Below are 17,774 nucleotides of genomic sequence, written 5' to 3'. Positions count from 1 at the left end.
GGTCGCTTCAAAGATATAAGACAAATTGGCCTGTTGTGAACTAAGAACAGGGTTCGATCTTTTGTTGTTGAGTATAGGCGTCGAAGAGAAACTGATAACGACTTGAGCGGGGCAGTTGTCTTTTGATGTCAACGACTGGGAGCAGGTGGCGTGACTTGGCAGCAAGGATACTATGCTGGAATGAACGCCTTGCTTCAATGACAGGACCGGGTTCAAGTTTTGCGGTTGCCTTGAGGTGGTGGTAATTCCGAAGATTTAGGCCTTAGACAAAAAGGCCTGAGAAGTGGGTTGTGTGAAGTCGCACTTCAAGTTCTAGTATTGGGCGTGCGATTCGTGAACAGTTTCGCCTATCCGTATCGAAGATCTAAAACTTTAGCGACTACGGTAGAGTCTGCGAGTCTGAGCGAAAACGACCATCTTTGCTACGCGAAATATGGTTGATTTTGTGAGATTTGAGCAGCATAGAGGACAGCGCATGCGTCCAACAAGTGTTGCACGTTTCACCAACATTCCTGCCCAGCCTGTTTTGCTGATCTACGTCATTGAGTGGCTGGGCCATCACCTGACCAAGTAGAGGAGGATCAGAGGCAGAAGGTCCTGCCAGAAAGAAGCCCAGAGAAAAGGCGCAGAGTTTGTTGTTAACGAATAGCAAATTGAGTTGCTCAGTAGAAGCATAGCAAGCATGAGAATGTGGTAGGTCGGCTGATGGCAGCATGACCGTGGTTGCTTGGGTGCCAAAAGTGCTACTGAAACTGAGCAAAAGCGGCTTGAGATTAAGGTCCAGGTTGATCATGCTTCTCAACGAGGGAACAACATAACCTCGAGTAACGAACAAATTGGCAATGCTGTCGAGTAATTATGAGGCCGGAGTGGACGTACGAACTTTCGAGTAGGTAGGTTTCATTCGTACGCCTGGTAGTATAATCTCCCACAGCCAATATCTGCAGGATCAGCATGTTCGGAAATGGTCCCGAGAGCTCTGGGATAGCAGTGAGTACTAGTAAAATAGAAATCATGTAACCCGAGCTGGGCGCATTCTATAAAAAGTGCTGTCAGTGAAAGGGCTTCCTGTCCCAGTAATGGTCGAACGAGGTATAAGCATTGGATGTGTGCGGTCAAGAAGGCAACGAATCAGAAGATCGATGCAGTGCTTGGACAGCCAGCAAGCCATCTTGACCATGTGTGCCTGAAAGCCAGGAAACTTGCGAAACAAGTTACCTATAACTCATATGCGAGTACCAACTGAAACTTTGATTTGGGAGTGGCGGAATAGGTTTGAGATGTCCAAGCAATCTTCATTGCGTACGACATAGCCTTAATCAAGAATAATGTTCGGACGTCGCATACAAAGTGGTATATACATGTGCGAATGGTGAAAAGCAGAACAATTGTACTGCATGGTAGGATTGTAAATTGAAATTGCAGGAACTTGCCTGACAAGGCAGAAACAACCACAAATCAAGCCATGAAGAAACAACGCCACGCAGATTGGTTCGGAGAGCTGCACCGTGCTGGCACAAGCAAGCGACAACAGCGGTGACTTTTGCCGGTGAAGTGGGTGCGTCACTTTGCGCTGTAAGACGAACTTGAGGCCAAGCGAAAACGTTCCAGGGATTGAGGCTCTGCCTCCTGGTAGATTTGACGTTGTGAAAAGGGCAAAGCGGGAACGCGTTCCACCGAGCACAGAAAGCACACGGAAGCACTAAAACGCCAAAAGGAGTCAACAGGGATAGATACCCTGTAAGACCCTGCCGCTGCATCGACTTTTTGTTTGTGCATCGCATTTTCATGTACCTCGTGGCTGCGGAGTGTGTTTTTCCGCTTGGTGCACTTCTTACTCCCGTCGTGTCGCCGAAGGATCCTCTTCTAATGCGCGAGGGAACGTTGACATATCCTGAGTATTGATACTGCAACCTGTAGGAGTGGACATATAGTATCGAAATAGGCACCCATGTTTAGTAGCGCGACAACAAGCAGCATAGGAAGTATGTACTTCAACAACTGTTGACGAGGAGCTATTTCTGGAATCTCACCACTCGGGGTTTCAAGCTTGAGACTGCAATATGCTTCATGCCAGTCGGTCGCATAATTCATCTGTTCTGGATCATTTATGCGGAGATTCTTTCAGACTTGGTTATCCATTGTCGACGGATTTCCACAAGGGCTATCCGAAGCGAGGACATTGAGGAAGAGGATGGTCAAGTGCAAGTCGGCAAAGGCGTCCCCAGAGACCCGTGGATTTCTTGCAAGCGAGCGGTCATTTTTTGCCGACCACCAAATGGTTGATGTGTTGTTGCATGAGATGAGATGAAGAACAAGGTTTGGCGGATGCGATTCCTGAAACTATACGTCACTCGGGCTCTTGCATTAGGCCCATTTCCGCGATTATCGAAGTTCTTAAACACGATCGCCGATCGTCTCTTAAACCTTTGCATGGGGCATGAGAACTGTCTGCCAGCACGGACGGCGCGACAGAAGTTGGCAGCGCCTATGAGTTGGTGACATCTCAATGGACTGGGCGAGCAGATTTAGATGAGCGCTCCGCTGCAGATGCCAACGCTCCAGAGATGTATCTCAATCACAAACATAAATTTGGGCCTTTTGGAGTTTGGTCTCTGTATCGCATTGGCTGCAACGCAGGGACTTTGTGGTGGTTTAATTCGAAACCACAGTCCTGGGTCGTTAGCTGGTAGCTCTGACTGAGCAGGTGCCTTAAGCCCAGAGTTGATCGGCGATTGGCTGGCATGATGACATCCTTTCCCAGAACTTGCTTTCTTAGCGGCCAGTGTATCGCGCTGTAAAGCTTGATCGCTCTTCTGCCACGCTCCTGACCCTGTGACTCGGTGGCTTGTCGCCAGTCAGAATGCTGGATGCAAGTGGTCTTACCCACATAGCTCTCCGCTGGTCCACCATGTGCCTGAACGCTAGTTGAAGAGTGAGTTTCGTCCACAGCACACTTAATTCTGCTCAGCAGATCTCGATCGATAGCGCTTGGAGGACGGGTACATTGGCTCGACTACATTTCGAGTCCAGTTTTCTTTGTACCTCGTAGCACTTTCCTTCGAGAAAGACCCTTCTATTGCACTGTGTCGCACAACCCTATCACATCGGACCCTTCTCAACGTAGCGTATCTGTGCTGTGCCAGAGACTCTTCGACTGTGGGAACGATCTTCAGTATTTTTCGCTTAGCGGAATTGTGATCGAGAAATACACATTGTTCCAGTAACAAGCGAAAACAAACTTCAAGCTGGGCAAGTGACGGGTCGACAATTGACAGCGCCTAATCCGAGTTGCGACCCTTCGCGTTTCGAGGTGGGAGGTCAGCGACCAACGTGGTAGTGTACGCAAACTGTCTGAACACTTTGGAATTGTGTTTCTTGTTTCTCTCGAAGGTAAGAATAACGATACAGATATTCGTTAATGGTAGAAGCTGACGTTGACCTTAGATATTGGCCAGCCCCGAGACGGCTGGTCTTTAGCATTGGAACGTCCGAACATGGATGTTCAGAGCAATAATTCTAGAGAACGTGTTTTCTCGATCCTGAACGACAACGACTGCCCTTCTTTCGTAGTTCGAACAAAGGAGTCGTCTCCTTCAACAACACTACGACCAAAACTCCCCTCTATTTCGTCATTGACGTCTTTCTCGTCGCGACTGGAAAGACCCAACCTTGCGCGACTCCCACAATTCCAGCGTAATCGCTCAATCTCCTCAGCAGGCTCGCCGCCTCTTCTGCGCTACGATTCGTTGTCTTCCACAGAATCCCCCTCGAGCATGGACTCAACCCCTTCACCAACCACGCCCGCCTACAACTACAATGACGCTTCTCTCGTGCCTTTTGACAGTCTTTTGCGACCTGATGCTACGTTGAACTATCTTCCTTCACCCACGGGAATTACGCCTTTTGTCGAGCAAGGCATGATGATAGGTGTTCTGCCCCAAGAACCACTCGGACCCAAACATCCGCAGCCCTTAGCGCCCGCAGTATACCCTTCAATGCCTGCAGCGGTTGAAATGAATCAGATCCCTACTCCAGCTTTGTCCGCTGACGCTTCTGTATCGTCCTCGTCATCTGCGAGTCAACCTGTCCGACCAGTGACAGCAAACAACAATGCGGTATCGGCTGGCAAGAAGAACAAATATCCCTGTCCGTATGCGCAATCTCACCACTGCTCAGCGACCTTTACTACATCCGGACACGCCGCAAGACACGGCAAGAAACACACTGGCGAGAAAGGAGTGCATTGTCCTGTATGCGACAAAGCATTCACCCGGAAAGACAACATGAAACAGCACGAGCGGACGCATAAGAACCGACCTGCCAACGGCGAGGAAAAAAAGAGTAAAGCTCAAACAACGCGCGATGCAAACAAGAGCAAGGACATACCCAAAGAAGAAGTACCTGTACCGGCGCTGCCAGTTGTGCTTCAAAATCCTGTCCAGATACGTAAATCGAGCTCAGGGCTTTCAAATCCGTCCGACATTACTTTGCCGCTCAATCCTATCGATACACCTGTTGACACCAGCCCTTCGTTTTTCGCGGATCCAACACCACAAATCGTTTTGCCGACTGACACAGCACTGGACGCAGACTCTCTTGTCAATTCTATGTATCCTCCCCTCATCGACGAGCCTCTAGCAGCCACAGCAATGTCTATCAACGAAAAACTAGAAATGCCGGTTCCTCAACCACCCACCCTGGTTCGAGGGTTTTCCGACTTAGATACCTTGGCACAGGCTGCTGAGAGCCAGTACGATCCATATTACCAACAACCACAATTTTAATTTCAATTGTCTTGACGATGACAATCACGCATATATATTTTGCACGGCAGCGAACGGCGCAAGGAGTTAGGAACAGCCATCTGTCTGGTTTATGTTAGTACCAAAGCAAAATTGCACGTTTATTGAGTGGGTCTGCTTCGAGTGCCAGGATTGGTCCTGCTGCTCGAATCACTTTTACGACTACGATACACGAGGTGGGTTGTCTGGGAGTTTTTCTTTTCGGAGTTCAAAATACTATGATACCCCATGGAATTTGTTTTCGACAACAAGGCTAGAACAACATAACTAGTTGTGTTTGCAAGCCATTGTTTGTTTATGTATGCAGATAGTGGCGCAATAACAATTTTGAGCTTTCTCAATTTGTATAAGTCTGCCCGACTCTGTTTTTACCGATTCTGTGTCGAAAGAGCCTGGTAGTGTTGCCAACAATTCGGATGCTACTGCTAACCAGATAATACATGCTGTGAATTTTGCCTGATCGAAGTTCTCGTTATACACATTCCACAACTTGGTGTACCCAACGGTTGGTCAGTCAGTGAAAAGGACTCAGAATTTATTGCCCATGCTGAAGCGTTCCCAGCAGTGCGATTAGATCGAGCTAACATCAACACGTTTTGCTTCGGTAAACGTCGCGTTCGTCCCACCACGCTTGTTTGTCCTTCAACTTCATAGCTCGCGTCACTGCTCAACCATGCCCCTCTTCAGCTTTCCAACACCCAATCCATCAGTTTTTACCAACTTATGCTTGTCTACACCACAATGACTTGCTGTGTCGTGAAGTGGATGTGTGGACTCTGGGCGACGAAACTCACCCACCCATGCTCGGTGGTCGTGGAAAGTCGTTGCGCTGCTCTCTTTCATTAAGGACTTTTCGACTCAAGTAGGCTGTCCATTGCTCTTGTATTGCATCTTTTGGAGCACATTCGTCTTCTGATGTAGCTCGGCTGGGATTACCTATGGCCGAATCCTGTCGTCGAACATTGTAAAATCGCTGACTCCTGGTCTTTTCATCTTCATGTTGTCCTTCGACTCGCCTAAATTGGCTTGATCTTGAAGTGTAGAGATATCAACGAGAACACCAACGCCTTCAGATCCTGCACGAGGTAGTAGAAGACTCTCAATCCTTCCGGATCAGCTGAATCTGTGACATCGACCAGAGAACCAATCTTTGCGGTCTCGAATTGAATATGCTCGCTACCCAATCTGATCTCGAGTTCTTGCCTGCCGTCCTTGTTCTTCTGCGGCCATTTTGAGTCATCTTCCTTCATGATCTCGCTGTCTCTTATGATGCGCTTGATTTCAGATATCATGAGAGCGCTCAGGCTCATTTCTTTCCGGATCAGAGAGTCGTTACGATAGTTTGAGTTGTTCGCATATCGGGCTGTTGCGCTTCGGCCGTCGCCAATGACTCGAAAGTCGAATTCTGTACATGTCAAAGACTGACCGCAGAATATGCCAGCTGCCACAAACCTAGAAATTCGTGACCAAATCTGCCAGAGTGCCCGGAACTGTAGCTTGTTAGTACATAGCGGAGCGGAAGGTATTCTCGAACGGACTAATAGCGAACGTAGAATGGCTCTGCTAGGTCACCCATGACTGCCAGATTCATGCAACGAAGGCGATCGTAGTTTCGGAAGTACAAACGGTGTTAGGAGGGCTCAAGGTGCGAAGTCGAGAGGCAATACGGCTGCTTCAAACTTTCTACAGGCTGTTTCTTATTCGTGTATAGCATGCAACGGGAACTTGGTGCCAAGGCTCTCAGGCATTCAGGAACGTGCATGTGAACGGGACAGCGTTTCTCCAAGTTCCACACAGATATGGACACCCTGGCGACGACGACATATTTCGAGTACACGTACAGCGATCACTGGCAGAAGTGTGCTGTTCACACCAGTAGCGCTGAGACTAATACGACTGAAGCATGATTGAGTTCCTCTGATCAAAATTGGTCAACTACTCTCCGGCTGGCTCATCCTCCTCCTTCCCTGCACTAGGTTGTATCTCAACGCTTTGAGATTGTCGCAACTCTTTCCCTACTCCAGCTCTATTCTTCCTTGCCGACTACTCGGCTTTACACTGACATGGCGACCTTTCTAGACCATGCCTACAGTTTGGTCCACCAGGACAACACCGCAGACCAGCCATCCCAGCAGGACCTAAAGACACAATTGGAGAAGGGCACAGATGAGACCAAGAGGCAGACTATGAAGAGAATATTGACTATTATGCTGAATGGTGATCCCATGCCGAATTTGCTTATGCATATTATCCGTTTCGTCATGCCTTCAAAGGACAAGCAGCTCAAGAAATTGTTGTATCTCTACTATGAAATATGTCCGAAATTGGACGCAAATGGGAAGCTAAAGCAAGAGATGATCTTGGTTTGCAATGGTATACGGAACGATCTTCAACATCCAAACGAGTTTATTCGAGGCAATACCTTACGCTTCCTTTCCAAGTTGCGAGAACCCGAATTGATCGAACCTCTTCTCTCCGCAGCACAAACATGCCTTGACCACAGGCATGCTTATGTTCGAAAAAACGCTGTTTGGGCGTTGGCTTCTGTCTATCAGCACGCACCACATCTCATCCCTGATGCGCCAGAAATGTTACAGACCTTTTTGGCTGCAGAATCGGACAATACCTGCAAGCGCAACGCTTTCGGGGCCTTGATGTCGATAAGTCAAGAGAAAGCCCTAGAATACTTGACAGGAGTCCTGGACGGCGTGCCCAACACGGACGAATTGCTGCAATTGGTCGAGCTGGAATTCATTCGAAAGGATGCAGGAGACAACCAGGCAAACAAATCGAGGTATCTGAGACTAATCTTCGACTTACTCGAGGCAAACACAAGTACTGTTGTCTACGAAGCTGCCACCACTTTAACAGCTCTGACCAACAACCCCGTGGCGGTCAAGGCAGCCGCTGGTAAGCTGATCGAGCTGTCCATAAAAGAGGCCGACAACAACGTCAAACTCATTGTATTAGATAGAGTCGACCAGCTGCGCCGCCGGAACGAGGGTGTTCTCGATGATCTCACCATGGAAGTCCTTCGTGTACTTTCCAGTCCTGACTTGGATGTGCGGCGCAAGGCCCTCGGTATTGCTCTCGAAATGGTATCTAGCAAGAACATACAGGAAGTCGTTATGCTACTCAAGAAAGAGCTAAGCAAGACAATCGACGAGCAGTACGAGAAGAGCAATGAATACAGGCAGCTCCTAATACAATCTATACATCAATGTGCCATCAAATTCTCGGAAGTCGCGGCAAGCGTGGTAGATGTACTCATGGACTTCATTACAGATTTTGGCGGCGCATCAGCCGTCGAAGTCATCTCTTTTGTGAAAGAGGTGGTCGAGAAATTTCCTAAACTACGTTCGTCCATCGTCGAAAAATTGATATCCACTCTAGGCGAAGTACGAGCTGGCAAGGTCTACAGAGGGGCTTTGTGGGTGATCGGAGAATACTCACTACAAGAGAACGATATTAAGGAGGCCTGGAAGCGTATACGAGCAAGTCTCGGTGAGATACCTATCCTTGCTTCCGAGCAAAGATTACTCGACGAAGCAAATTCCGAGGACGTCCCTGAAAAAGCCGAAGTCAATGGTCATACTCAAAAGACCACTCCTAGTGGCTCGAGAAAGGTGCTCGCTGATGGCACCTATGCCACGGAAAGCGCTCTAACGAGCAATTCAGCAGCTAAGGCTAAGCTGGAAGCAGTCAAAGCAGCTCAGAAACCACCACTGCGGCAGCTCATTCTTGAGGGTGATTACTACCTTGCGACCGTTCTGTCATCAACATTAACGAAACTGGTTATGCGGTTCTCTGAAATCTCGGATAACGAAGAACGAACAAATGCACTCCGCGCAGAGGCCATGCTTGTCATGATCTCGATCATCCGTGTTGGACAGTCGCACTTTGTCAAAGCGCCAATAGACGAAGATTCCGTTGACCGAATTATGTCCTGTGTCCGGTCGTTGGCAGAATTTTCGCAGCGCAAAGAACTTGAAACCTCATTCCTCAGTGATACCCGTTCTGCATTTGCTGCAATGGTTGCTGTTGAAGAGAAGAAACGTTCACAGCGTGCAGCTGCTGAGAAAGCTAAGACTGCTGCGCAGGTCGACGACCTCTTCTCAATCCGTCAATTAGCCAAAAAATCTACAACAGACGACGTGGACGGTATGGCTCTCGACCTCGAGAGAGCTACAGGTGGTGATACTGCCTTCGAGGATCTTTCCAGCAAGCTCAGCCGTGTCGTTCAACTCACTGGCTTCAGTGATCCTGTCTACGCTGAAGCATATGTCAAAGTACACCAATTTGACATCGTGCTTGATGTCCTCCTCGTCAATCAAACCAATGAAACTCTCCAAAATTTGTCAGTAGAGTTCGCCACACTAGGCGATCTGAAAGTCGTGGAGAGACCAACAACACATAACTTAAGGCCGCAAGACTTCCTCAACGTGCAGTCAACCATTAAAGTTAGCAGCACAGATACAGGCGTCATCTTTGGCAATGTAGTCTACGACTCGCCTTCTGGCACTGACACACGCGTCGTGATTCTCAACGACGTTCACGCCGACATCATGGACTACATCCAGCCCGCATCCTGCACCGAGACACAATTCCGCACAATGTGGACAGAGTTCGAATGGGAGAACAAGGTAAATATCAGTTCCAAGAGCACTGATAAGACCTTACGCGAGTTCCTGCAGCAATTGATGAAGAGCACGAATATGACGTGTTTGACGCCCGAGGCTGGTCTTAAAGGAGACTGCCAATTTTTGAGTGCTAACTTGTATGCAAGGAGTGTATTCGGTAAGTCTGCACCCGTGGTATTCCGCGTTGCGCGCGGCTTGCACTTTACCTTGCTTTGGAATGTAACAAAAACATATGCTAACATGTTGACAGGCGAGGATGCATTAGCAAATCTATCAATCGAGAAGACCGTAGACGGCACGATCGCCGGCTTTGTGCGTATACGATCACGCAGTCAAGGCCTGGCGTTGAGTTTGGGAAGCCTAAAGGGCTTAAAGGCAGGGACTTACTAGTGTGACTACACCTTGATATGTGCGATGAGCATCCACGAACTTTCATTCAGCGATGACTGCCCCTAGGCTGGCCGAACTGCAGGGTAGATGGGTGGATTAGCGACTATTGTGTCAGTTTCTGGTTGTGAGGGTATATAAGCTCAGACAGCAGATACACGGCATGGAGTGCATTCACGAGTAATCAGAAGGACACGGCACAAGAAGCGGAAACGAACCCTGGCGAGCACTCACCAGGGTTTGTACAGTTCACTAATGTACTGCATCTAGGCCTGGCCAAGTCAAGAAAGTGTCGAGTGAGAGAAGATTGGTGAGCTCCGGCGAGAGCTCGAAGGTGATCACTTTCCGCTGCGACGCATCGAAGTGCAGGCAATGTCGCCTGTCAATAGTGTAACGATTCACTGACGAGAATCATGAAAGTGAAAAGATTCGGATTATGCATTGGTAGAAAGAAACCCGCGTTACGCCCTGAACCACATCAAACTGAACCCGAAAATCATAGTCTTTCTTCGTCATTACATTATCCTCTACTCCCTGCGCAAGCTCCTTCTATTGCCAAGAGAAGCTCAAAAGCACCGTTGTCATGAGTATCGTTTATTCAGCGTTGCGGTCGTTGGTGTCTATGATTATGCCGACTCGGTCATACCACTTAAGCGTAGACATGGAAGAACATGTGTCGTAAACTGCAGCAATGTAGATTAGAGGCACAACTGCCTGAGGAAACAGGCTACGGATGTCGTGTACTCCAGACTGATGCTGGAGACATCGGAGCGTTAATGCGAGACTTTGTTGAACGGCTTTTCAATCGGTTGATGGCTGTGCATTCGCGGCACTTCCAAAACGCAAGGCTGTAGCCGATCGATTGCGTGGCGCTCGTGGCAGATACTCGTGCTGACTCTCTGCAATCAGTGTATCGTCATCTGTGACACGATCTGCTTCTCTCGAAATTCTGGTCATAGAGTGCTTCTTTTGGTTCTCGGCAATCCTCCTTGTTGACTCTTGTCTTTGCATAACAATTTCAGGACCATCTTCATTAGACTCAGGTGAGGGCAAGGCAGGAAACGCCTTCTCTGTCTTCTTGTCGTCCGACTTTGCTCTCTGATGAGAAGGTACATCATTCTTCGACGATTTCTTTCGCCGCGATGGACCTGCATGAGTGCGGACGGTCCGCGATCTGTCAATTGAGGTCGTACTGCCACGTGCCCGCTTCATGTCACTAGACATTGTCCGAGTTCGGGTCAGATCGGGCTGAGGCTCACATTGTCTCCCTTCTTTGAGCATCTGTGTAATAACGGACACTTTAGCACTTTCACCTTCATCAGTCCATGCATCTTCTTCAGGGTCATCCACATCAGAAGCAACAGCACTTTCTGGATCACCTGTGGTAATGAACTCGCAGGGTTTCTGAACTTTCTTCTGGATCTCTCCGACCAACAGCGCATTTGGGTTTAGCTCCTTGATGGTAGACATTGGTCCCGAAACCCTCCGCTCCGAACCAAGAACCACCGACTGTCGATGCAAGGGCTTCTGAAGGAGGGAAGCGTCAACATCACTGGGTCTCGACACGATGGAGAGATTCGAACCCTTCCTGGAGTGTACGCCGAAAGAACTACGAAGCGAAGATGCAGATGGTGAGAACCCTCGTTCAACTCGACGACTTCCTTGTGAATCAGTCAGGTCCTGAAGGCCCGTACTGGAGGTTGTTCGGGTGCTATTAGAGCTGATAGCACTATCTCTTCGACTACCAAGACCAGTTATCTGTTGCCACTCCTCGCTGGAGACACTGGTATCGCCAGTCAGGTCTGCTATGTCGAGAGATGCAACCATACTTTCGAGGCCATCTAAGCTGCTCAACTGCTTCTTGAGGTGCTCTGACCGCCACTGAGGATCAGCGGAGATCGAAGTTCGGTATCTGCCTACACCCATCATCGGATACAGAGGTGGCATTGGTGATTTGGCTCTGTCCCATCTTTGCAAGTCCTCGAGACTGTAATTGCGCTTCATCTGTTCTGCGTCGAGATCCATCGCTGTGATGCAAGGCGGCATGAGAGGACGAGAACGAAGCTGCCTTGCTTGTATTGGTAACTCTGACTGACTGCGCTGAAGTTCGGGACGAGGTCTGAGTGGTCGAGTTTGGCGTCCTGGAGATTGAGCCCTCGAAGATGCTCTGGATTGTGCTCGAGACGTATCGTTGGGGGGTCTTGTCGAGCCGAGTGCTGCACAAATCAGCAGAGTATGGGCGGAAAAGTCAGGTACTTACCGCTTCCTACACTAGGCGGGGCTTCTGGTGAAACGTCCCTAATCTCTTTCATCTTCTTGTCTAGCCCTGCGAAACGACGCTGAGCAGCTCGCTCCTGACTATCGCGAACACGATCTGTAGACTTGCATTAGCTGATGTAACGTTGTAACGTGATCGACTTACGTGGACCAGCGATGGCCTCTGTGAGCGCATTCATGATTGGCATCTTCGTGATCACAGTAATCTCAATGGTTCCAAAGGAAAGGACCAGACCTGAGTGAAGATGAGTGTAATCCCAGAATCAATTGTTGGATTGGTTGTCGTCTACAGCCCTGATTGCCGTTGAGGTTGTGACATGAAGGAATGTCAAAATGTAGGGTACGCATGAAATTATGCAGGAAGCAAAGCATACAGCTCTCGTAATCATGCCAATAACTGTTGGTGGAATAGTGATAGAGAGTGAAATGAATCTCAGATGACGATACAAGTCAAGTGTGCCGAGTGTCCTTCGCGCCTCCTTGTTTGTGTGAAAGTGAATTGCAACTTCTGTTCTCCAACAACTAAGTAACATTCACAACAACAATTTCACGGTTCAAACGTGTTTTCTTGCTTTTCTTTGACTTCAGACGAGCTGTTGCCCTTTCAAATTGGTGTCGGCCTCTTGCAGATTTGAGCCCTCCAATCTTGACAAGTCCAAAGACCACTTTCTTCTGATAATTATAGTACCAAGTGACCTTGAGGCAGTTCTTAAGTTCTTGATTTGAGATGATGTAAGTAAAAAAGATATTGTCAACCTGAGCTATAGTGAGTTGATACCACAAATCTTCTTACCGAAATCAAGTAGACGCACAACTCGTATATCGACTGAAGGTCGCACTCCATCATGGCCAAAGGAACGTCGCTTTATGAGCTGGGAGCCTGCTCACACATCCTGCAGCATTCAAGCTACAACTGAAGCTCGTCCTCTGTGTTCCGTTCAGCATCAGAGATGCAAAAGAGGTGAACGGCATATTGACTATGCTAGGCAGCATGCAGATGAACAAACGAGCAGTCTTTGCGTGCAGCCAGTTGCTTTCATAGTGATTGCTTCCCAACCGTATTTCCTTGTCTGAGCTGAAGTACATAACACGGTCTCATCAGATTCTCAGGCAAGCTGCGGTCAAACCATGACAACCAGCAACCAGCACGTCAGATCCGATTGGTTAAATGCTTCCTTCGCGTGGTATCAATCACAGGCGGATTTGAATCTTTGGATCGTCAATTCAGTCGGTCAGCGGACGCTGCGATACAAGTCATGCAGCGCAACGAGATAACGCTGTACCTGAAATAGCATTCGTCAAAACCTCTTGGTCCAAGATGAGCCTCAAAGCCTATAGAAGGGGATGTCACGTTGTCTCTGTCCCTCCATGGGCCTTCGCCCGGGGAAACGGACTGTACAACTCACCTGCATGGATGCAACCGTGTGTGGACTTTGCAGCAAACCTGAGTCATGATGTGCGAGCTACTATAGGAGATATGTGTAGTGGACACTTATTATGTCGTTGCCCGTTGTGGAAGGAGCCAACCTCGTATGGGGTGTGCTTGACCAAACAAAGGTAAAAATGCATCTCTGCATTACCTACACAATCAATTAAAGCGTCCAAAAAGTGACTGAGATCAATGACCACAGTCGAGCTTTATGCACATTCGTTGAGACTTAGTTCAAGCCTGGGATTGATCGACTCTTGCACGAACAGGCTTGCGCTAGGCCACATAGGAATTAGCCTGGCTATGGACGTTGGAAATTGCGTGATGGCAGGATATTTAGAAGTTCCACTGCACAATAGTGATGCTGGAATTTGTTGAGAGTAGTTTTGAAGTTATTGATATCTGGTCGTAGACTCTGTCTACTTGTGCACGTCACACAACATTCCTGTCGTGGAAAAAAACCAGAACAAAGGACGATGGCGACGTGAGTACAAACCAACCTCAACCCTGCACTTGTGCACCTTCTCGAGGACTTGTTTGCTTGAACAGGTAAACTCTGCCATCCAATACCTGACTGCGAACACTTGGCAGATCATCATATACACGATCATGTCCTTATCCTAGGAACTTCCTTGAAGCTTACACATATGGCTAGTAACATTACATACCACGCGTCACCTGTCACTCCAGCGATCAGATCGTCGCTAAGAGGTCAGCAAGGCATAACAATATGGCTTACAGGACTTTCAGCAAGTGGTAAATCGACGATCGCCGTTGCTTTAGAACAGGCTCTTCTGCGCAAACCACTGGGACTAAACGCGTATCGTCTCGATGGTGACAACGTCCGCTTTGGCCTCAACAAAGACCTTGGGTTTTCCCCAAAGGACCGAGAGGAAAATATTCGTCGTATCGCCGAGGTTGCCAAGCTGTTCGCCGATTCTTGCACGATTGCCATTACCAGCTTTATCAGCCCGTATCGTGCAGATCGTGATTTGGCGCGAAAGCTACATGAAGCGGAACGACCTGGTGGTGAGCCGGGTGTACCGTTCATTGAGGTTTGGGTTGATGTTCCTGTTGAGGTTGCTGAGCAGCGTGATCCTAAGGGTCTATACAAGAAGGCTCGGGAGGGCAAAATTCCTGAGTTCACTGGTATTAGTGCACCGTATGAGGAGCCTCTGAAACCTGAGATACACATCCACTCCGATAAAACCAGTGTTGAGGACGCGGTGAAGATTATCGTCAAGTACCTCGAGGGGAAGGGATATTTAAGTCCTCCTCCGGAGGCCAAGGAGGATTAGTGCCTTATCAACGATATCTACGGCAGATACGACGTACCATACACAATTCAGGGGTAGAGCTAATGAGGCGCTGAAGACACCATGTCGCATGACATAGAGACGATCCAGTAGACTTGGTAGCTAGCTCATCCGATGATTTCTACACTTCTATGACAATCATACAATGTTTGGGAACCGCACTGAATCGAGCTGGTCCAACTATGCGCCAAAATCACACGAAGGGCACGTCAACAACGCTGTCACGTTTTGTTGCTCTTCTCCTTACTTCGATCACCCTCAACACCTTTGCCCCATTCACCAGCACGCTTGCCCCACGTCATCATTCCCCATGCGTGCTGGAAGCCAAACTTTGGTGGAGCTTCAGCGCTCGTGCGAAACGGACTAGCACCATGTCTGAACAATGAATCCTCCTTTTCCTTACTGGACATATTCGACGGTCCAGTATTGACCTGCATAGCTTTGCCGTCTGGCGTCGCATCAGCCTCGCCTTGCTTCTGCAACAAATCGTCAACAGCTTGCTTCGCAACACTAGCATTAGAGCTGCTCTTCTCCCAAAATCTTGCATCTCTATTCACAGGCGTCCACCAGTCCCTCGCATCTCTTCCCTGTCTCTCATCCCACCAGCGCCGTCCACACATCTCCCACAAACGGCTCCTTGCCCTTTTGTAGGCGAACTGCTCGTCTTGTCCTGTGAAGATACCAGCACCCTGCGTGAAATCAGGCCCCTGTCTAAGTTCCAAGTCAGCCATCCCTTGTGGTAATCTGTGCCTCTCGTCAAGCAAGCTACTTCCGTCATCGTCGTAATCTGATGCACTAGAGGAAACACCAGAACTACTGCGTCGATTTCCATAAGTAGGTCCAAAATCTGCATCTTCATCCGCCAGCACGGACCGCAGATCTTTGTTATACAGGCTCGTGGTGGGGTTTGGTACGCTCTGTCGGTCGTCTTTGTTGCTGCCGACGTAGGAGCTTATGTTCGGCCGGAACGGCGCAGTGCTATCCTGATACATTTCTGAAAAAGCTTCACTTTCTATGCTGTCGCCTTCTGCTAGCATGTTGGCTGCACCACGCTTGGCTCGTGTTTCGGGGAAGAATAGTCGGTCTGGCGGGGCGTCGGCTTCGATGAGGAGACGACAGCGTGCCTCGTAGCATGCGTCGAGGAAAGTGATAAACCTCCTCGCTTCGTTCTTCATTAATAGAGTTAGGATGGGTATATGTGTGACAACGAGTGTGTGAAATGTGCTGCAAATTGAGATGTAGTCTGCAGGACCGAGGTTGGATTGACAGAGGTTAGGAAAGGGGAGAAGAGCGATGCCCAAGTCCAAATTTGTGCTTTGAAGGTGTAAAGGTCGCGCGTATACTGTGAGGGTTGTGTTGTGCCAGATGTTGCTTGAATTGAGCCGAGATAGGGCAGCTTGCAGTGCGACAGATTGGGTGGGCAGTGAAACTCCTGGACTCGGCGGGTCGGCTATGTGATAGTGCGTAGGCATGTCCGCGGAGGCTGTAGCAGATTCTGCCTCCTGTATCAGAGTTGAAGAAGGGGAGATGGACGTCTCGGCAACCTTTTCAAGAATTGTTTCTGCTTCTTCCTCGTCCATTTCTAGTCCATTTTCGGCGTCAATTGCAGCAGCCATCTCACTATCTTCGCGCCTCCAGTCTCTTTCTCCCTCCATCTCCCAGATCTCGCATCTCTTCTTCAGAACGTCAACGAATTTCCCAAAGTCAGTTCTTGCCTGCTGTTGTCCTACACTGAGTTTCTCCCAGATCTGGCCTCCTCGACCCCATCTCGGCGCGCCAAACATTCTCGAGAATTCAACACCACTAGCCTTGGCCAGCTCTTCTGGCATACGGTTACTGCTTGCAATCAGAACGCCCCCGAGGCTGAAGAAGTGGGTGAAGAAGCTGTGTACTAGCTTGCCACTGACACGATCCGGCATCTGGAACTCGTCTAGGAAAAGGATCGGACTCGTATCCATTGTGTCTCTTGCCAGGCTTAGTATGACATGTTCGTGATCCAACGCTAGCCCTTCCGGAGACGCAGTTCTCTCAATCCGTGTCATTTCCAACCTCCTGAAGACATCTAGTATGAATGTGTTGAAATGCCAACGACGTTTCTTTTTCGTTGGTAATGAGGAGTACAATAGGTCAAGCAACATCGACTTACCACGGCCAACTTCCCCGTAGAGGAGCATGCCCTGAGGACTATCTATGTCCATAGCCGAGTCGTGCACAGGGATAGTTCGGATCAGTGCCATCATGGAAGCTGTACGCTCATCGAGTCCAAGAATCGAGGACATTGAGAAACGCTTCGAGCCAGGTTCAGGCTCATAGACAGGTTTCCGTTGCGCTCCATCTGCTGATTTCCGACTGACTTTGGCAGCCCTTTCCAGGCGCCACCTATATTCAACCTCCGGGTCATAATCCTTGAGTCGGTAATATAGATTCTGAAGCTCTAGCGCGAGTCGGTGCTGTGCAGGGTCTGGACGAATGCGTCGTGTTGCTATGAGGGCACGGTACAACACTAGTGGGTTGGTGATGCTCAAGCTCATGCTCGAGCTTGCATGTTGGGCTGCTGATGCCATAGCGCACCATTTAATGCAAGTACTACGGAGCAGTCATTTCCATCACCAATCACCTATCAAGGAATACGACTGCCCTGGCTTGTTGACAAGGAGTAATAGGACGATGCCAATAGATATGGCAAAGCCAATGACAAAAACCATGACAACTTTGCTGTAATTGATCCCTCGACGCTGTGCATTGAAACGACTCCAGTCTGGAACGAACCAACCGATTTGTGGTTTCGTCATCGATCGAGGTTCTCGAAGGTCGCTGTCAGTCCCGGCTGTACGGAGTACTACTGAGACCTAGTTTCTCATAATGCTTGGATGGCAGCCATAGTCTTCCGTACTCTTACAAGCACATGAACGTCAACATG

At 48.9% G+C, this 17,774-nt stretch overlaps 6 protein-coding genes across 6 annotated transcripts; 3 read left to right on the top strand and 3 right to left on the bottom strand.

The window, feature by feature from the left end:
* Positions 1 to 3,776: 3,776 nt before the first annotated feature.
* On the top strand, positions 3,777 to 4,787 carry LTR64_007089 (uncharacterized protein; the record flags this gene model as incomplete). Its single annotated transcript, XM_064901413.1, has 2 exons — positions 3,777 to 4,149; positions 4,180 to 4,787. The coding sequence occupies 2 exons, from the start codon at positions 3,777 to 3,779 to the stop codon at positions 4,785 to 4,787; spliced, it is 981 nt and encodes a 326-aa protein (XP_064752489.1).
* Positions 4,788 to 5,821: 1,034 nt separating this feature from the next.
* On the bottom strand, positions 5,822 to 6,381 carry MNH1 (Protein mago nashi; the record flags this gene model as incomplete). The annotated part of the gene is made up of 3 exons (XM_064901412.1): positions 5,822 to 6,210; positions 6,258 to 6,295; positions 6,344 to 6,381. 3 exons carry the CDS (start codon positions 6,379 to 6,381, stop codon positions 5,822 to 5,824), a joined length of 465 nt encoding a protein of 154 aa, XP_064752488.1.
* A 487-nt stretch (positions 6,382 to 6,868) lies between these two features.
* SEC26 (coatomer subunit beta) lies at positions 6,869 to 9,835 on the top strand (the record flags this gene model as incomplete). The annotated part of the gene is made up of 2 exons (XM_064901411.1): positions 6,869 to 9,602; positions 9,696 to 9,835. 2 exons carry the CDS (start codon positions 6,869 to 6,871, stop codon positions 9,833 to 9,835), a joined length of 2,874 nt encoding a protein of 957 aa, XP_064752487.1.
* A 798-nt stretch (positions 9,836 to 10,633) lies between these two features.
* LTR64_007086 (uncharacterized protein) lies at positions 10,634 to 12,288 on the bottom strand (the record flags this gene model as incomplete). The annotated part of the gene is made up of 3 exons (XM_064901410.1): positions 10,634 to 12,048; positions 12,093 to 12,206; positions 12,255 to 12,288. 3 exons carry the CDS (start codon positions 12,286 to 12,288, stop codon positions 10,634 to 10,636), a joined length of 1,563 nt encoding a protein of 520 aa, XP_064752486.1.
* A 1,897-nt stretch (positions 12,289 to 14,185) lies between these two features.
* Positions 14,186 to 14,836, top strand: MET14 (Adenylyl-sulfate kinase; the record flags this gene model as incomplete). Its single annotated transcript, XM_064901409.1, has 1 exon — positions 14,186 to 14,836. One exon carries the CDS (start codon positions 14,186 to 14,188, stop codon positions 14,834 to 14,836), a length of 651 nt encoding a protein of 216 aa, XP_064752485.1.
* A 239-nt stretch (positions 14,837 to 15,075) lies between these two features.
* On the bottom strand, positions 15,076 to 17,418 carry LTR64_007084 (uncharacterized protein; the record flags this gene model as incomplete). Its single annotated transcript, XM_064901408.1, has 2 exons — positions 15,076 to 16,916; positions 17,001 to 17,418. 2 exons carry the CDS (start codon positions 17,416 to 17,418, stop codon positions 15,076 to 15,078), a joined length of 2,259 nt encoding a protein of 752 aa, XP_064752484.1.
* Positions 17,419 to 17,774: the final 356 nt, after the last annotated feature.

This window comes from Lithohypha guttulata (genome assembly GCF_036872675.1).
Source record: "Lithohypha guttulata strain CCFEE 5908 chromosome Unknown scaffold_5, whole genome shotgun sequence".
NCBI classification, from domain to species: domain Eukaryota; kingdom Fungi; phylum Ascomycota; class Eurotiomycetes; order Chaetothyriales; family Trichomeriaceae; genus Lithohypha; species Lithohypha guttulata.
Note: the sequence above shows the minus strand (reverse complement) of the source record. Positions and strands in the feature narration are given on the sequence as shown.